At 26.9% G+C, this 20,121-nt stretch overlaps 1 protein-coding gene across 6 annotated transcripts in view; it reads left to right on the forward strand.

Annotated features, from left to right (window-relative positions):
• LOC145840541 (uncharacterized) overlaps nucleotides 1–20,121 on the forward strand; it is a 55,083-nt gene that overhangs the window by 9,277 nt on the left and 25,685 nt on the right. For all 6 annotated transcript variants that reach the window (XR_014370114.1, XM_082947838.1, XM_082947834.1 and 3 more), the window contains exons 7-15: nucleotides 1,805–1,959; nucleotides 3,471–3,597; nucleotides 6,237–6,362; nucleotides 6,464–6,575; nucleotides 6,905–7,143; nucleotides 11,143–11,232; nucleotides 13,729–13,831; nucleotides 16,718–16,790; nucleotides 18,956–18,993. Coding sequence is in view for 5 of the 6 variants with exons in the window: in XM_082947838.1 (XP_082803964.1) it covers nucleotides 1,805–1,959; nucleotides 3,471–3,597; nucleotides 6,237–6,362; nucleotides 6,464–6,575; nucleotides 6,905–7,143; nucleotides 11,143–11,232; nucleotides 13,729–13,831; nucleotides 16,718–16,790; nucleotides 18,956–18,993 (1,063 nt within the window). In the remaining variant the exon portion in view is untranslated. The remainder of the gene's footprint in view (nucleotides 1–1,804; nucleotides 1,960–3,470; nucleotides 3,598–6,236; nucleotides 6,363–6,463; nucleotides 6,576–6,904; nucleotides 7,144–11,142; nucleotides 11,233–13,728; nucleotides 13,832–16,717; nucleotides 16,791–18,955; nucleotides 18,994–20,121) is intronic.

A 20,121-nucleotide genomic window follows, 5' to 3' on the forward strand; every position in this document is an offset into this window, starting at 1 on the left:
AAGTTATTTTTTTGTTGTTTTTAGTGAAAAACTGTGTTTTAAACCTTGTTATTCTGCCGTAACGCTTCTGATGGTATGCAGTGAAAATATATTATAACGTTTAACATTAGCGTCTGAGTAATTTTTTTATATATTTTGATAAATTACAATAGACTGGTTTGTGTTATTAAGTAAAATTTATGAAATTAGCCTTTATAGTAGATATATTTGCAACCTTTCGTTTATTTACATTCTCTCATTTAGTTACGTACTTTTGCTGTGGAAACAATGTGCGTAGATTCGTAAGAGGTGACGTTACTATTAAAATATCGAATTTTGAAAATACTAAACGATAATAAAAGTTCAAAATTTGAAAACATATTTTCTACAAATCATTTGTAATTAATAAAAAAATAAAATAAGAAAGTTAAAAAACGATTGCTAGAAAAGTAGAAAATATAGATTTTAAAAAGAATACTCCATTTTTTCTTTTTAGTTTTCGCCTTTCAAAAGTTACCTAACTACCACCCTATATTTGTTAGCTTTTATCTCAAAAATTATTCAGAGTTAAACATACGGTTAAAAAACAACTGGTAGCTCAGTTATTATTGTAAAAAATAACACCAACTTAAAAAAAAGTTATTTATCCCTTATTACTTAAACATATTTAAAAATTTGTTGTTTTTCAGAGCTGGCAATAATCAGATTAATACTTTAAAATGTTTATTGTCCTTATTTAGTTTCTTTGGTATTTAGGCCTAAACTTGGTAAGTTAAGTTATCATTATAGTATCTTACAGTACGTTTTTGACAGGTTTAAGTTTATTTGAATCTTCATCTGATAAACTTTATTGTTTGGTGGTAATTTATTGTTTTTTACAGTGTCTGTTACAACTAGGTATAGTTTTCAGTGAGTGACTAAAATTGATTACTATTAGTTCATCGTCTTAAAGTTTTATATTGCAATTTTGAAAACTCTAACCCAAATAAGCAGAAATTGCTTTGTTAGATTCCAAAGTAGAAAGTTGTAAGTTGTAAAGGTACTAATTGTTTTAAAGAATGTTGTAGGTACCAAGGTGACAAAATAAATTAAATTTTTTTTACATATTTAAATATATGTGTGTGCAATACTTAAACGGTTACAATGGTAAATGTTAAATATTTAACAAAAAATTACACTTATTTAATGTCTAGAGTTTTTTCTCAAAAAGTTATTATTTAATCAAAAAAAAAAGTTAATAAGTTAGCTTCATACTATAACTATTATAACAATTAAAATTCAAACTACAAAAAACATTCGTTAAATTTAAATTAGTGATATAATTAATTAAAATTATATTTTTTAAGTTCCAAATGTAATTAAAAAAAATTCATTCTCAAAGCTAAATGAATTTGTTATTGTGCTAATTCAGTTGAATTGTATCTATAAGTTGAAAATGGTTATACTCATTTTATATTTTAACGTCTTTATCACAATCAAGTTTGTATATTACCATGATACAAAAATCGTATTCAAGTTATGTAAATAACTGAAAATTATAGTAAAAGTTTCTGTAATTGTTTTTAGATATTTTTGGTAGTCCCATTTTATCTTAAATTTAGTACTTTTAGCAAATTATCACACTTATGTTTATTTTCTGAAACTAACTTTATTTTATTTTAAGTATTGATTACCAGCTACATATTTTTCATAACTAAAGGTAAAACAAAGTGGTTAACTAGTTTCGCAGACTTCATAGCAAATTACAACTTTGATTATTTTCTTTATTTTTGTTTTGAAAACAAAATTACAATAAATAATTAATAACTAAAGTATTGATAAACAGCAAACATGTTGTATTTGGCCAAGTTGTTGGAGGAGTTAATGTTGTGAAGCAAATTGAAAATGAAAAGTGTGATGCTAATAACAAACCATTACAAGATTGTAAAATTGTCCACTGTGGTGAGCTAGTTGCCAAAAAGGAAAACAAAAAACAAAAGAGTTAGTTTTTTTTGAATATATAATCTTTCGTTGAATTGTGTTATATTGTTTGTTATATCGAGCTAATTATGCGTAGATAATTTTTTTAATACTAAGATCAACTGAAGGGCATAGGAGTCCAGAAATTTTTTTACAAAAATAACATTGTCTCTTATATAAAGCTTTAAGTATAAAAAACAAGCCAATTTTTAAAGAATTAGAAAATATTTTTAAATTTTTTAGAAAACGTAATTTAAAAAAATAGTTTCCGATACAAACGTATGCACCGCAAATTTTTAGGAACAATTTTCTCGGAAATTTAAAAAATCACAAAAATCTATCTTCTTCATTTTTGAGCTAGATACCTCAATTTACCAGGACACGTTTCTTTTGTAGTTTAAAGACTTAAAATGTTGAAAAAATATGAAAAAAACTAAGTTGTTACATAAACCAACAAAAAAGTATCTTTTTAAATAATATTTATATAATTCAAAAATTAAAAAAATCATGCATTCAATCTATTTAAATTTTAGTAAATAACTTACTGTAAAAGTTAGAAGAAAGTTAGGTAAAAAATCAAAAAGAAGATATATTTTTAATGAATTAGTCTTTTTTTCGCGTTTTTGGTCTGTGCCTTCCATTAAAAAATTGTTGAGCACATTGACTTTGATCGCTTATATCTCAAAAATTACTTTGAATTTTTTAAAGCAGTTAAAAATGTCGGATAGCTTAAATAGAACTTATTAAAAAGATAAACTTCCAAAAATCAAGGTGGAGCCTCCTATGCCCTTAACAGAATGTTAAATATTCAGCATGTATACAATCAAATGCTGTCGGGAAATAAAAACAACTATGGCAGTAAAAACTTAAATCTACTGACACCATTCTCTATCCATTAAAATGTCTAGTTTTATGTAGCTAAATAATTAAGGGCATATAACGGTACGGCACTTTTTTTTACATGTTGATTATATTTTAAAAATCTTCAACTTAACTAACAGTTTTTTTGCCTTTTCTTACAATGAAAGTTAGTTTTTGAGATATGAGGCGACAAAGTCGGAGAGTCCAATAGGGTCTTTATGGAAGGTCGAAGTTAAAATGACAAAAAAGACTATTTTGTTAAAATCTATCTTCTGCAATTTTAAAGCAATCTTTCTCAATTTTTTTTCAGTTTAATCTTTACTTAATAATAAACAAATAATTCTACTGAAGAAATTTTTAAAATTTAGGGTAATTTTTTTTCTAAATAAACTAAAAAGTAATAATAACAATTTAAATAGTAATCTTTCTTTATTACATTAACACATATTTCTGTGTGTTAACGGGTTAACCTATGAAAATCAAGAAATAAACAAATAATACGAAATGATAAGAAATCTAGCACATAAAACTTTAGCAAGAGGATCACTGTTAGTTTTTTTAAATAACTAACATTTTCCTTCATAAAAGTTTTATCTACTTAAAGTAGTAAATTAGTTTTACTTTTTAACTGTTCTAGATTTTTTATAAAAGACTTTTATTTGTTCGAACAGAAAAAGATTCCGCCGGAGATAAGGATGGTAATTCAAGTTCAGAAGATGAGGCTTCTACTGTTGTTAAAAAAAAGAAAAAGAAGTCAAAGAAGGAAAAGAAAAACAAAAAACATAAAAAAAATAAAAAGTAAAATAATTATATCCTATATCCAAGATACCATAACAATCGTTTACAAATAAGTATTTAGATACACACTACGTATATATAGGTATTGTTTTTCAAGTTGACTAGTATCAAATTGCTGATGAACAACTTAAAGGAGCAGAGCTAAATAAATATTTTAAATGAAATAACAGCTAATTTTTGATATTGCTGACAATTTTTTTTCTGATTTTCTGGTATCTTCCTTAAAATTTTGTGCCAGTGTGCCAAAGGCATGCATTATTTTGTAGTTTTGAGAAAGATTTTATTTTAGAACTAAAAGCAGCTGTAATAATAATTTTTTTTAAGCTTTCTCAAAAAAAATATTCCCAATTTCCAAAACAACATCATTTATTGAAAGGAATTAATTTCTTTTCAATGCGTATATATCGGCGTTTGTCTTTCAAATACGCGTTAGTTTTACATTGTGCTGCAATCCGTGTGTCGCTAAGTTACGATCAAATGACGCTTGCATGATCAACGCATTATCAAATTAAGTTCAAGCCTATGAAGTATACTCTACATCGAAGAAAGCATAAATTGTATAGTGAAGCAAAATTTATGCTTTGTCAAGCGACCAGAACACTTAGTTACTAACGCTGCGAATTCTTTAATCCATTGATTATTTCGTCAAGACTTTTAGTATTTTTTGCACGCATTGTAGATTACTTGTTTATTAAATAATACAGTTTCTTGCTTGAAATTTAATAATTATTATTTTATACTTGAGTATTTTGATTCTAAGTTTGTTTTATTTATAACTTAAGAATAAGTTACTTAAAATATTACCAATATCTGTAACTTAAGCATTGTAAGCTACTAGTAAGTAAAAAACGTAGTTTAGCTTATGTTATTGGAGACCACGTATTTAAGAACTAAGTATACTTAAACCCATAAACATAAGCAGTATATAGTAAATACTGTTTGTGGTTATACAAGTGAAGCTTTGTAAATTTTTGTTGTATTGTCTGTTTTTACTTTGGCTTGGTACATGAGTTGCTTGCTAAGCAGTAATTATCGAGTAGACATTTTCAATTGCAGTTTCTTTATTGTTTTTCAAGTTTTATGTTTTTATTTTGTTTTTAAGAATTTAAAAAAAAACTTACCATGCAATAGTACAATGTTTTTAATGTACTTCTGTCAGATAGTTTTTGTATTTGTTGTTTGTCTTATGGTTTACTAGATTGAATTTGTGTTTGGCGTAATTGAGAGCTGCATAATGATATTAATTTATACTGTTAAAATATTCTTCATATTCGATACAATGTTCAGTCTTTCGTTAATTGTAATGGGTAGTTGATTTAAACGGTTCGTTTGATTGGTTGCTTACAAAAAGAAAGTCTGATTTTTTTTTCTAAACAAGGTATACTTTTTATTGATAAAACTTAATTCTATGTCTAAAAGTTGGTTTGTGTTAGTCAGGGTGGCCACAAAACCTCGAAACCTAGAATTTTGTATAAAGTTTTTGAAAAAAACTTTGAATTTTTAAAAATTTAAATTAATCAATTTTGTCAAAAGAAAGTATACTTATCAATTTTAGACTTAAAAATAAGGTATACTACAAGTTTCCAATTAGTAATCGATAAATCATTAGTCCAAATATTACTTTAATTAATGTAACTACTTTTTAACTTGCATTTCAATTATTTTGAATGTCATGCAAAATCAATTAACGAGAACCTATTTCTGACTGATGCAAGGGTTTCAAAACTTTTTTTAATAATACTCCTTAAAAGTAAAAAAAAAAGCTATAGCCCCTCCGAAAGATTTCTCAAAAAACTACCCTTTAATACACCTAAGACTTTTTTTGATCTTAATCTTCTACTCCAGAATATCTAGTGTAAGTTTAAGATTATTGCCCCTCTGTGGCCCCTTTACTATTCACGCCCCCTTGCCTCTTTTCTGCTTTTGGCCCACTTAAGGAAACCCTGGTTTAAATTAAAAGAAAACTAAGAGCAAGAGAAAAATAAAAACAAGAGCAAAATAAGAGCAGAGCTAAATAAAAATGTCTGATGCAATATTTAATGCCCAATGATTTTATAGCTGTTATAATAAATCTTAACTTAATGGTATAAGTTATAAGTCATTAGTTGTGCCTACTTTATTTAAAGTAGTTATAATAAGTATCATTTAGGTAGGTTAAATGTTTTTATATAACAATTTTCGATATTTTGAATTTAGACTATGATAAAAAAAAAATAATATAACCTTTTTCAACTTAAGATTAATTAAATACTAAAAATGGTCAAAACAGTTCACTATCAAAAACCTGGAAGAACTTCTGAAAAATCTTGAAGAAGTTTTGAAAATCTGGAATAAATTTTGAAAACTTGCCAAAAACAAGTGGCCACATTAGTCCTGCTTTTACCATTATTTCAAAAAACTAGAACGTCATAATCGTACCGTTTCTATTTGTAAAATGATTAATATTTTTTCGCTAAATAAGTTTTCATTGATGAGATAACCGCTGCAAATAGCAACGAAATAAATGTCAGCAACACTGATAAATTGTTGTTTTTTTTTTAAGTAGTTATATATATAGTTTTTGCATACAGTATATTTTTTATGATTTCAGCATTAATTTTACAAATATCAAAACGTATAATCTTTGTTTTAATATTTAGACGCAAAATATCTGTTGCTAAAGAAGATGAGAACGATGATTTTAAAGATGCATTTTGTTCTATAAAACCTGATGAAGTACCTGAAGTTCCTACAAGCAAATTTCTTAGTCGTGTTTCTGATAACAAGTTTGTGTACTTATTTTGAAAGATAAAATTATGTCCATTTCTTTTATAAGTTAAATTTTGTGATTTAATAAACGATATTTTAGTATATTAAATTTCAACAGCATTAGCTCAAGATCAGAAACTAACCTTGCTTCTGAGAGAAGCGGATACTCATCAAGTGGTAAGCAATGGACTACAAGAAGTGGAAGAAAAATTAAAGGAAGAGGTGCAATGGTTAGTTGTTTTCGTATACGTTCTATTTTATATGAACTACAAATTAAAGTTAAAAAACTGAAGTCTACTTTAATTCTGTTTAAATTTACTTAATCTTTAATATTTTTGAAATTAAAATTATACGTAAAAGTAGCTTATAGTTAAAATAACTTATAGTTTTAAAAGTTATAGTTTTGTTCATTTTATTGTTTAACGATGTGAAATGAACTAGATATTTTTATGAGCTCACTGTCTACGAATTTATTAGTAAGATATTTCATTCCAACAATTAATATATTCAAAATAATAAATAATAAGTGTCATATTTAACATATTAAGCACATACACAGCGGTACAGGACTCCATCCAAGTCTAGGTCAAGATCACCAAGAAGTAGAGGGCGCTTCAGCGACAGGTTTTCAACTTCATCACGTCGTAGGAGAGATAGCGAAACTCCACCGCATTGGCGCGAAGCTGAAAGAAAGTCTGCTCGTGGGAACGGTCAGAACGGGAGGCAAAACTTCACCAGCGATTCTAGCAGAAACGAACGGTGGAAGCACGATTCATCGTCTCCACCTCCCCGAACAAGGTCAAATAACAATGATAAGCGTAAGCGCAGCTTTGATAATATTGACGATAATCGTATTTGCCGGCGTGGTAATGATAATAAAAGCGATGCAACTGTTGCGACTAGGGATCGTAGTGATAAGCGGAAGGAGGTTAGACCTAGGATACAGGCTCCTAAAAAAGAGCGCAGATCAGTAAAAACAAGAAGTCGTTCTGTTGACAGTAGTAAAGAAGACAGGTCGAAAATTGATATAAAAAGAACAAAAAGTATTGAAGAAAAAGAAAAAAGAAGTAAAAGTGCTGAAAAGAAAGTCAAAGAACTAACTCGAATGGAAGAAGAAGTTGATATAGATGCTGTTGAAGAAAAACTTGACTTTGAAGAGATAGTTGTTGAAGAAGTTATGGAAGTTAACGAAGAAAATAATGCTGTAATATCTGAAATAGTTGCTAAAAGAGTCAATGATGTAGAAGGAAGTAAAAATAAAGCTACTACAATTATAGAAAATATAAAAGTTGAAAAAAATGAATGTAAAATGAATACAGGTGAAAAAGAAAATGGTCAAGTTGTAATAGAAAAACTTAAGAAAGAAAATGATCAAAAACCTAATAATTCTAATGAAAATGATAAGCAAGAATCATCTAGCACTAAACTCAATGAAAAAACAGAACAAATGGATGTTGAAGTAGCAAAAACAGACTTGAATAAACAAAATCTACAAACTACAGTAGCATCTAAATTTGAGAACAAGCCAAAAGTTTCAGAAAATAAAAGTTTTATAAAAGAGTTAAAAAAAGAGAAAGAAATCAAATTAGTTGACCATAGCTCTTCACATTCCTCCAGTGAAAACGATGAAAAAGATGATAACAAGGATTTTAAAAGTTCACGAAATAAAAAAACAGTATCACGATCAAAATCAAAGCACAAGTCTAAATCTTGTGATCGTCGCATGTCTAAATCTCGTGACCGTCGCAGGTTAAAATCTCATGATCGTCGCAGGTCTAAATCTCGTGATCGTCGCAGGTCTAAGTCTCGTGATCGTCGCAGGTCTAAATCTCGTGATCGTCGCAGGTCTAAATCTCGTGATCGTCGCAGGTCTAAATCTCGTGATCGTCGCAGGTCTAAATCTCGTGATCGTCGCAGGTCTAAATCTCGTGATCGTCGCAGGTCTAAATCTCTTGATCGTCGCAGGTCTAAATCTCTTGATCGTCGCAGGTCTAAATCTCGTGATCGTCGCAGGTCTAAATCTCGTAATCGTCGAAGGTCAAGGTCACGGACTGATAGGTCTCCAAGACGTAGGTCACTGTTGATTAAGAAAAGAAATCGTAGTCGAGGCCGTAGAAGTCCATTGGGAAGAATACGTTCTAGATCACCAATGAGAAGAAGAAGAAGTCGCTCTCGCAGAAATCGATCAAGCAGTAGAGATCGCACTTCAAAGCGTCGTTCGAAATCTAGAGAAGCGAGAAAACGAAAGCGCTTTTCTTCTTCGTCTAGCGACGACGGTGTCGAAGCGAGGTCTGCTGCTCGGCGCAAAAACGCACGCGATCGTCAGGCTAAAAAGAGGCGTTCATCATCCACAAGTTCTAGTTCATCTTCTAGTTCTTCTTCACGCAGCAACACACCAGGGTCTTCATCATCTAATGATTAGATGTTGTACTGATCGTTTTAGCTTTACGCGCATTACTAATAGCTAGATAATTTATACAAACACGTATTTATCACTAATATCGTTAGAAAACTGCATTGTTCTTGATTCAGTTCTAAAGTAGTGTTAGTGCATTTTTATAGTTTAATTAAGTGTGTAAATTTTATTGTAAGTTGAATGTTTTACGCGTGTTTTAGAAATATGAAAATATTAATGGTATAAATAATTTACGCCTTTATAGTTGTTGTTTAAATTAGATATTGAATGCTTTTTGATTTATATTCCGCTAAAATACATAGTTGTAAAATAAGCCTGTAATTTAAATAGGTAAAGTTTTGCAATCTTAAAAATAAATTTTGATATAAAAAGTTTCCTGACTGTTTGTCAAAGTTTTAATGTGTTTAAAGGTAATCGTGACTAACATTCTAAAATAATTTAAACATCAATGTATTTAAAAGTTGGATGCACTTAATATTAAATTATTTTAACTAATTATACGTATAATTCAAACCTTTTGTTTATGCTCTTTAATATTAACGTTCTTGTAAATATTTTGTCGGTTTATTTGTTTTTAATAAAATTATTTTAAAAATGTGTATTTGTTCTTTTTTAGTAGACTATTTATTTAGTACAAATGAATTAGAATAACTAATAAGGTACGGTTTCTAACTCTCACTACGAATTTTATTTTTATATCCGTTATTTGATTTAAAAATTAAAAAGTAAGTAGTATAATTGCAAAGAACTAAAATAAAACCTAAATATTTTATTTAATAATATATTTTCCAAGTTGAAAATAAATTATAACATAATTTTGATATTATTATCAAATACAAGTTTATAAATATTACTTTACCCTAAGTAAACAAAAAAGTACAGTTTACCATACCAAATTCAAAATTATTTCATAGTTGTGTTTGAAACTTTGCAAAAACGTTAATAGACAAAAGATCAAGTCCTTTTTTGTTTATTTGTATTTAAGTTTTAAAGAAAATAATAAATATAATATTTAAAATCGTACCAAGGTTTGTGATACTTTACCTTTATCAGGGTTACCAAAAAACCTGGAATCCTGGAAAAACCTGGAATTTAAGAAGTTAAAAAAAACCTGGAATTAAAAAAAAATTACTAAAAACCTGGAATTTTTGGCTGTTTTTACATGTGAAGTAACAAAATTTCGATTAGATACAAAAATCTTTCCTAAGGATAGAAGTGTTTTTGTATAACTAAAAGAAAAAAATACACATTTAAAGTAGTTTAATAGTATCTTTCAATCTTGTAATGATATAAAAAAATTTTTTAGCAAAGATAAGTTTTATACTAAAAATGGACCAAAAACTCGTTTTTAAAAACCCTGGAAGAAAAAAAATTAGCAACCCTGGCTTACAATGTGAATGGACTTAAACATACACCCAATTTTAAGATTGTACTTGATTCTAAGAATGGTTTTTAGATAACCACATAATTGATACTTTTAATCATACAACGTTTTATATTTTACATACAATGAAAGCAAGTCTAGTATAAATCTTATTATTGAAAATATCTTTAGTATACATTTGAAGTGTTATTTTTAATTAACCTAATTTTACAACTTTTTGAATTTCAGGTCGCGAAAAAAAGGATTTTTTTTTGGAGCATCTAAGTATTGATATTTTACATCTTTTTTAAAACTTTTCGGATAACTTTTTTAGTATTGAACTTTTACACAAAAGCTATAAATTCAAATATAAATTTTTTAAGCATAAAAGTTGCAATAATAAAAGTTTTTTTTATAATATTTAAAATTGTGATATTCTTCATGTTTGTATATTTTTGTAAATAATAGTTTCCTTTCATTTATTTAATACTTAAGTTAGAATTTGTAAATATATTTGTTGTAATTGTTAAAAGTTGGAATCAAATCTTGTTGTTTTAAAGATGTAAATAAATGACTTAATTTATAAAAAATTGAAATACGTTAAAAAGTTACACCATAAATTTTAAATAAAATTAACATAAAATAAACTAAATTTTTTGATTTTTATCTTTAATAATCATTGCTAATTGAAACTAAATTAGTGATGTAAAAAGCGAGCTGCGTAAATTAAAGTATACTTCATATTAAGATAGATATCTGTAGCGTTATATTCATAATACTATTATTTTGTTTTATTTAGTTTTTAATCAATTAAAATTTTTTCTAAAATCATTTCTTAAAATAAATTATCACAATACAAGTTAAATTTGGACATAGTTGCAATATAGAATAACCGCCGTTTATTTAAAAATATTTTTCTGGTGTGAGCGGTTCACTAAATTTACTCATTTAAAAGTTTTCACCAAATACTAACACTGTCAGTTGAAAAAAAAAGTATTTACAATATGACGTAATACAGAAAAAATAATAGAGGCTGGTGTAGTTCAGACTCAGAGCAAAACAGGAGACGCAACAAATCATGGACAAGAAGTTCTGACTCTTCAGAAAGGTTTAAAACTTTTTGTTTTAACTACTGCTTTGCTTGTCTTACTTGTAATAAGTTTATCAATACTATTACTTTCTTTTACACAGAGTAGGTTTTATGTTTCAATTATGATTTAAATTGATACTAGCAAGTTTGAAATAATTAAGCATTATTTATACTTTTTAATGCTTTTTATGTAATAAATGTTTCTAATTTTAGATTTAATTTGAAATATTAAATGCATCTCGTTTATTTATCATCAATTTGTTAGAAATATAAATATTTATATGGTTTGTTTTAAGTCAAATTTAATTTGTATAAAATTTGATTTATAAATACGTTTGCATAACTGTTTTCAATCATTATTAAATATTTAACTTTAATGCAGTATTTTTAAAGCCTACTTGTGCACAAATGCACACCAGGGTGCTTATAAAAAACGCGGCATTTTCAGCTAAAAAATATTTTGAAAATATCCCAAAAAATTTTGTATAAAATGTTAGATGTTTCAAAAAAAGTTTTTGAGACGGACTGTATTTTATGAAAAAAAAATTAAAATGACTGAAAATGACCCTCTTGCGAGAAATTTTAACATAAGATATCAGGAAACCACACTATTTTTAGTATGTTTGTATAGTGTTCTATGTTTAATAGTATTTTGGAAAGGATTTTCAGTACATACCTTTTTGTTATACTGTTATGACGTCGTAAAGCCTGATAAAACTAAAAATAATAGGCAAGTTAAAACTCACAATATTATGATTGAATTCTTATGACGTTTATATAAAAACTATATAATTCAATAGTTATAAGATGTAACGTTTAAAGGCGTTAAATCCTGGGGATCCTGATAAGCTAAGCTTATCGGAATATATACCACAGATGTTCTTGTGCTAAAACTTTATTTCAACTAACGGCGTTTCACTGCTCTCAAATAAATTTAAGAACAGATCTACGGAGTCTATAAAATGTTAACACACATTAGAAAAAAAGCAGAAAAAAGCATGTATAATTATGTATAGTATTTATTTAGGTAGTAACTATAAATGGACTTTATGGTTTAAAAACAAACTTTGGGATTCTGTTCTTAAATTTATTTGAGAGCAGTGAAACGCCGTTAGTTGAAATAAAGTTTTAGCACAAGAACATCTGTGGTATACATTCCGATAAGCTTAGCTTATCAGGATCCCCAGGATTTAACGCCTTTAAACGTTACATCGATGTTTTAATATACAGAGTGTTCTAGACTTTATATAATAGTGTCTTATAAACGTGGTGACGACAAGCTATTAATAAAAAGTTGCTTTGTAAAACTTTTAAGTAGAACGCAGGCACCACAGTTTACATCAAGATTTCCCAAACTTTAAAACAAAAACACCCCATTGAAGAAATTAAAAAAGCTATAGCCCCCTCCGACAAAATTTAAAACGCGTAAGACCATTTTTTTGCTTTTCATCATAAACTCCAGAATATCTAGTGTAAGTTTTAAATTACGGCCATGTGGCCTCCCCTTTTACAGCTTTTGGTCCCCTAAATTTCCTGAAAATTTTCCATAATATCTAGTATAAGTTTCAAAACTACCATTAAAAATGCCTAAGACCTTTTTTTTTGCTCTTCATCATCAACTCCAGAATATCTAGTGTAAGTTTCAAATTATGACCTAATGGACACTAATGTAGCACTTTTACTGCTCATGACCCACTTGGCTCTTTTTTGGAAACCCTTGTGTACATCATTTGATATATAACACCATTACAAAAACAATGTCTCTGCAATTAACACTATCAAGTTAGTTCTTTGTAGTACTTGAGGCTGTTGCGCCAAACTTTATAGTTTTCTCCTAGTACTTTAGTTCCTTCAATACCAGAGATTAAAATAGTCATCCGGTATTTTAGTCACTTCTATCCAAAGTTGTTGTGGTCTGTATCCTTGTTAAATCTAAGTATTTTTTTCCACCATTTGATATTTATAGAGGATCAGACTAAAAAAGGTTCTAAAGTATTTGAATACTTTCTGTAAATACAAAAAGATCAGCATTTCTAGCTGAATCAAGCTGTATAATTTTATAATATCATCATCAATACATTTCATACAAGTACATTTATAAGGATTTTAACTGAATAAATTTTGCGTTATGAAATCCTAATTGTGAGAAAAAAATTTTGTACCTAAAAATTCTAGATTTTAAGTTTTCCAAAAAGCCGTTAAACTTAGGTCTGTCTATCTTTATTTTTATTTTTTCGTGATATCTTGTGTTAAATCTTACAGCAAAGAGGTAATTTTTCAGTCATTTTATTTTTTAGGAAACCGAACCTGCCTCCCAAATTTTTTTTTAAATAGTCAAAAATTTTGTTCTAGGTGTTTTTGTGATATTTCATAATGTAAAATTTTATCCTCCTTAAACCTCGAAGGTTGACTTTTTTTGTAAGCAACCCTAGTGCACATCTTGAGAAACACTGCTCTAATGAATAAATAATTTGGCTATAATATTTTAATAATTTTTTTATATTATTATTTCAGATTGAGGTCGGAATCTAGTGAACATGAAGTTTGCGTCTCCTCAAAGTTTTCTAAACATAAACGTAAAGTTAGACCAATAGAAAAAGATAATATATTTAAAAAGGTACATTTACTTGTTTTTTCTAACACTTAATTTTAATGTTTTTATTTTTATTAATAGAATTAGTCTAAAAGGCAGTTTTTGTTTGCAAATATTAACTAACGGTGTTTCGCTGCCTATATGATATCAACAGCTCTACTGAGCTGTAAAAAATTATATACATTAGAAAAAGCATGTTAAAGTTTTATTTAGTGTATAAGGTACACTTATTGTAAAAAAACAACTATTCTTTAACACTAGCGTTAACTTAGCTGAGTAGCCGTTTTTGGAACTTTTTAAAAAAACTCGAAACTTACAAACTTATTGTTTCCCTTGTCTTTAAAGCTAGAAATGTTTTTACTCAAATGAACGTTCCTTTACCTGCCTTTCACAATAATTTTAATCGATTCGGGGTTTGGCTATTGATGCAGGGCCCCTTTAAAGATTTTGACTTTTTTTTGCATGTTTTTATTCTGATTCGCTATAAGTAAAAAAGTAAATAATATTTTTTAACTATTACAAAAAAAGTTACGTTAATATGTGTTCCAATGTTTTCTATTTTTTTTTCTAATAATTTTTTTTTAAGATATGCCCAATTCAAGATTCCGTAATGTATTTATTATTTTTCGTGTGTGTTATATCTTAAAAAACCAAAAATAATTAGAAAAAAAACAATAGAACACATACATACATAGTAGATTTATAAAAGTTAATGTGTTCAAAAATGCATATTGTAACGTATCAAATAAGTTTAGTTATCCCATTTAAAAAACACTTATTGTACAATTTATTCTATGTTTCTTTTGTGCTGTTTGTTCTTTTTTTTTGAAAAAAATTTGTAAAAATTGTGAAAATAATAAAAAGAATCATTACTAAAGAAAAGAAAGACAACAACCCTGTCTCCAAAAACAAAAAATATGTATTTTAAAAAGACAAAAAGTATAAAGCAAAAACCAAAAATAGCAACAAAACAAAAAATAAATTGAAAAACGTTTTTTTGTTTACTAAAATTAATATATATTATCCTTATGTTATATATTTTTCTGATGATTATTTTGTATAGAATTATACCATATAAGAAACATGTAAAACACTGTGGTTTATGGTATAATTAATTAAATATTATATATGTTATATATGTATTGATACAACACTGAGTTTTTTCTTAACAATTTTTTCACTTACTAGCAATCAAAATAGATCCTCAGTCAGTTTATTAAGTACATACGAAAATAAAACATAAGTCAAAGTACAAATGAAATTAAACTAAAATTTGAACAATGTTAGTCAGAAAATTAATCAATTAAAAAATTAGATCATCTAAATTTGCGTTTGTATTCGAAAGTGTTTGTAATTTCAGCTAGAGAAATGTTTACAATTACTAAACGGTTCTTTTCGTTTGTTCAAAGCTTGATTCGGGTTTATTTTTAGGTCTTATTTATTTCTGTTACACTATTTGAAACAGTTTAATTACATTATGTTTATTTTTATCCTAAAAATGGACCGAAAATTTGTTGTTTGCAAACCTGGAAGAAATTTAAAACACCTTTGACAATCATGTATAAATGCTTACAAAAAGTTATAGATACCAGTATATATTTCGTTAATAAAACAAGTTTTTACATATACACACTTCTTTTTGCTAATTAAATGTAAAAATAGAGATGCTTTACATCTTTTAAAATGCAGTTTGTATGAGAATGAAACATACCTTCCCAAGTATTTTTGCAGCTTAAAATGCAAAAGCATTGACCACAAAATATCTTTGGAGTAGATAATAAATCATCTATAGTTGTTTTCTCAAAGCAAAGTTTAATTTTTGCAATGTTTGGTATAGAATTTATTATTGTGCCACAATGTGTTTAGCTTTGTATAACTTGTTTACTTCTTTGCTGCATGTTTTGAGTATAAATTTTCAATTTAAAAAGCTGAAGTTTATTAAAACTTGAAACGTAACTTTTATTTAACTTTTTGTAAGAAACTTATTTACTAGCCCTTTTAAGTGATGTCATTGAACAGAGTAAACAGTTTTTTAATTGATCAATTTTTATTCTGTAACCACTTACAAACAGTATGGCCACTAAAATTATGTTTGCAGATTGAAATTACTATACAGTCACCTCTCGCGAATCTACGCACATTGTGTCCACAGCAAAAATGTGTAACTAAACGAGAGGTAACAACTATACCTACTATACTATATTGGCTGTTTTCTTTTAATGGGTTTGATGAAACACAGTTTGTGGATTTTCCCACTTTTTTGTTAACGAAAATAGTTTTTACTAGAGTTGTAGTACATATATGTGAAAAGTATTGAAAAATATTTTTTATATGTATACAATTTTTTTTTTCATTCTTTTTTATTTACCCACCTAAGATTAAGCTTGCATTGTATGGTGTTAGAGGAAAAGATCTTTCTCTAATACCATACGAGACAAGTTTATTTTTAGCTGAGTCAGGAACAAATTAGCTAAAAATAAGAAATTTATTTAGTTGAAATGAAACTTAAGTCATAAATATTTTGAGTAACTTAAAAAATTTACCTTTTTTGGTTTAAAGGAATAAAAGGGGGCTAAAAGACACTTAAAAAATAGAGCAAAGCCATAGAGTTTAGTATGTTTTTATGAAAGGCAAACACTAAAAGTGCAAAAATCTCAGTTTTGTTGAAAATCCTACTCCTCCTGTATTAGCATTTGAATTAATACATAAAAATAAATATATCACTAACTTAATTCACACAAAAATTTTTCAATATTAAAGACTTTTCAAACTTTGTTTTTGAGAATTCTAAAGTGCGTAACTAAACGAGAGCGTAGATATGCGAGAGTTGACTGTATATAAAAATCTCAAATAATAATTGACATACCTAAAGACGATTTGAGAAAATAAAATATTATAATACTTTTACAGATAAAAGATAAAAGTAATTCAATAATGCGTAAAGGGAACAGCAGTTATTCGAATTCTTCTGAAAGTGAATCAGGTAAATTTTACTTATTGTTGAACAGAATAATTTAATTGTTAAGTACAGTATACTACCGCTTAAGTACGCACTTTTTTTGGTACGCATCACGCCTTAAGTACGCACTTATCTAGAAAGACAAAGTAAAGGATATTATACTAGAACTTCAAGAAATTCCAGTTTTTTTGCCTAAATTTTCAATCATCAAGTTTTTCCAGATTATTTTATGTTTCCAGGTAGAATGGCCAACCTGCTGAGTTAGCCTAAAACTTTCACAATTTTCAAACTAGGGTGAGTAATCCTGAGTAGGCCAAGTGGCCTGAGATTGTGACAGTCCTGTTATTAAATGTTAACAAACTAAATACTTATGTTGTGGTTGCAGAAAAGTAAAAAGAATAATGATATTTGAGCTGTAATGCTACAAAATAAATAAATATAGATGACAAAGTTAAAAAAACCTACATATACAAAATAGCTAAGTCATAATTTAACTTAAATGTACATACATTGATGATTTTAAAATGTTTGGTAAACACAAAGTAGTTTGGTACTTTCCCTCTAACAAAACAAAATGTAGCTTAATATTTTTTTTTAAATCATTGACTGACATTGACTTTCTCTATTAAATATATTTATTATTTATGTAGAAGCTTTTTATAGAAAAAATAAATCATTTTAAAATCTATTAAAAAAATTTGCAAATTAGAATTATGTTTTAAATGTTATTTGAAATAAATGACTTTTTTATTTGGCTTAATTATTTGGTGGCTAGTTGTAAGAAAAAAAAAAACAACTAAATTTCATATTATACTATATCGTCAAAAAGTACGCACTACCCGTGCTAAGTACGCACTTTTTGGTCGGGTTCAATTTGCGTACTTGAGCGGTAGTGTACTGTATATCAATGTTTTAATTTAAATTTGCAACCTTATAAAACATAGCCAGAAATAATTAAAATATTACAATATTGTAAAAAAAAAAAAAAAAAGTATTCAGTATATTGATATTATTACTGTGTTTCATTTGAGTTCATTATTTATACTGAGTTTAATTTGTACTGTTTTAGTTAAAAAATATTAAATAAAAATAAAGCCAAGTTGAGATAAAATCCAAATTTGTATTTTAAAAATTTTATATGAGAACCATGTAACAACTTTATAGATTATTTATCAAGATTGCCTTAAGCAATAAAAGTTGTGTTTTTTAAGGGTAGGGCTTAAAGGCTTTAAGTTTTAAATTACTTAAAATAAGTTTTTAATTTCTACTTGTATCAAGTAATAACAATATGATTATAATTCTTTTTGAAGTATTTGGATCAGATCCATTTTAAAAGTTAATATACGGCCGGACCCAGATCTTGAATTTGGCAGATCACTATTTAATTTGGAGATGGGTCAAATATGCACGAATACACATTTACACGGTGACATTTTTCGAGGAAGGATCAAATATGCACTAAGGGTCACTTTTGCACGAGAGTAAAAAAAATACCGACCAAGGTTAAGGGATAATAGTGATAATAAAAAAAAAGAAGAAAAAGGTAAATAATTAAAAAAAATACTAAATAAAATTTTAATCCGTTCAAAAGTGTTCCTTCATGCATATTTGAAACCTACCCACTTAATTTATAGGAACAAGAAAATAGATATATCGAACTACCAGAATATCTAAATATTGAGTTTGCCCAAAACCAAATTCTTTTGTTTAAATGGCAATGTGTGATATAAACATTATGTGTTTTAATAAACTGCAAGTGTAAAATTAAAATGATTTGTAAATTAAAAAAAAACTTATCTGAAACAGTTTTTAATTTGTCTATGCATAAAAACCATTGCATCCTTGCTAGTCCGGCTATGTTGGGCAAGCTTTTGTTGTAATTAAGGTCCGATTAGCTTCTAGCCGGATAATGTGTATCTTTTACTTCATAGAGAATAATAACATTTCCTGATTTAAGTATCCGAGCCGTAAGTTGCCCATCATTATGCTAAAGTGTGGCTAATATAATTAAGCGTAGTAGTAATTTCACTTAATTAATGGTGTGTTGAGTAGTTATTAAATAAGCATTTTGTGTGTTTGTGATAAATATATTAAAAAAAATTTATCATAAAAATTTAAATAGATTTTAACGGTTGTTCAATTTAATGTAGTGAAAAATTTGTATGTCTTACTTGTGTAACTTTTTTTAGACACTGGATTAGAAAAAAGAAGTTATTCATCTGCTAAAGTAAGATTTAAATATATTGATAAATTAATTCAGGGTTGCCAAAAACCTGGAAATCTGGAATTTTAAAAATTGGAAAAAAAAACCTGTAATTTTGAACAAAAATCACTTTAAAACCAGGTTTTTAAGCTAATTTTACATGTATAGTAACAAAATTTCAATAAAATACATTAATAATATTATAAATGTTCAATAATCTATCAAAAATACAGTTATATTTTGTACCATTTAAGTTTTCTGATTAAAAAACACATTTAAAGTAGCTTTACAATATCTTTTCATGTTGTTATACTATTTAAGACAGTTTTTTACCTTAATTTAATTTTATATTAGTAATTGACCTGAAAGAAATTTACAAAAAACCTTTGGCAACCCTGTTAATTACATATAGAACTGATTATAAAAACTTGATATAGAATTTCAAATTTTTTATGTTTTAAGGTAAATTAAATTGTAAAAAAATATTTATATTTTGATAAAAACTTAGAAAAACTTATAAAATTCTGTCGGAACAAAATTTATAGAAATTAAAAAATAAAAATTTTATAATAAAAGAACAAAAAAGAAAAAAGATTTTTTTATTTCTTTTTTATATAAAGTTTTAATTTTATAATTTTGTTAAAAATTTTTCTGACAGATTTTTTAAATATATCAAGGAACATTTCCTGAAATTTTTAGGTAGTTATCTCAAAAAACGTAGGAGAAGATAGATTTTTAGTGATTTCTAGTTATTTGCCATTTTAGTTTGCGCCTCCCATAAGGATCCTATTGTTGCCTCCGACTTTGACCGGCTATATTTCAAAAATTTTTTGAATTTCTAAAATCTGTAAAAAGCATCTTGTAGCTTAGTAAAAACTATATAAAATATTATCAAATTTCGAAAAAAGGTGTTTATCCCCCCTATGCCCTTAAAGATAGTCCCGATTGTAAAAATATTAAGATTTAAAAATTTTTGATTAAAAAAAAGTGTTTTATTTTTAAATAAATTTAAATTTTTGAAAAATAATTCTTCATTAAATCGATCTAGATATAAATTATGAAATTTCTGTGAAAATTTTAAGATGTTTGATTAAAAATAAAGGATCAGATAAATTTTTAGTGGAATAGTTTTGTTTTTGCCTTTTTTGTTTG

Source organism: Thalia democratica, chromosome 7, assembly GCF_965202585.1.
Source record: "Thalia democratica chromosome 7, ktThaDemo2.hap1.1, whole genome shotgun sequence".
Taxonomy (NCBI): domain Eukaryota; kingdom Metazoa; phylum Chordata; class Thaliacea; order Salpida; family Salpidae; genus Thalia; species Thalia democratica.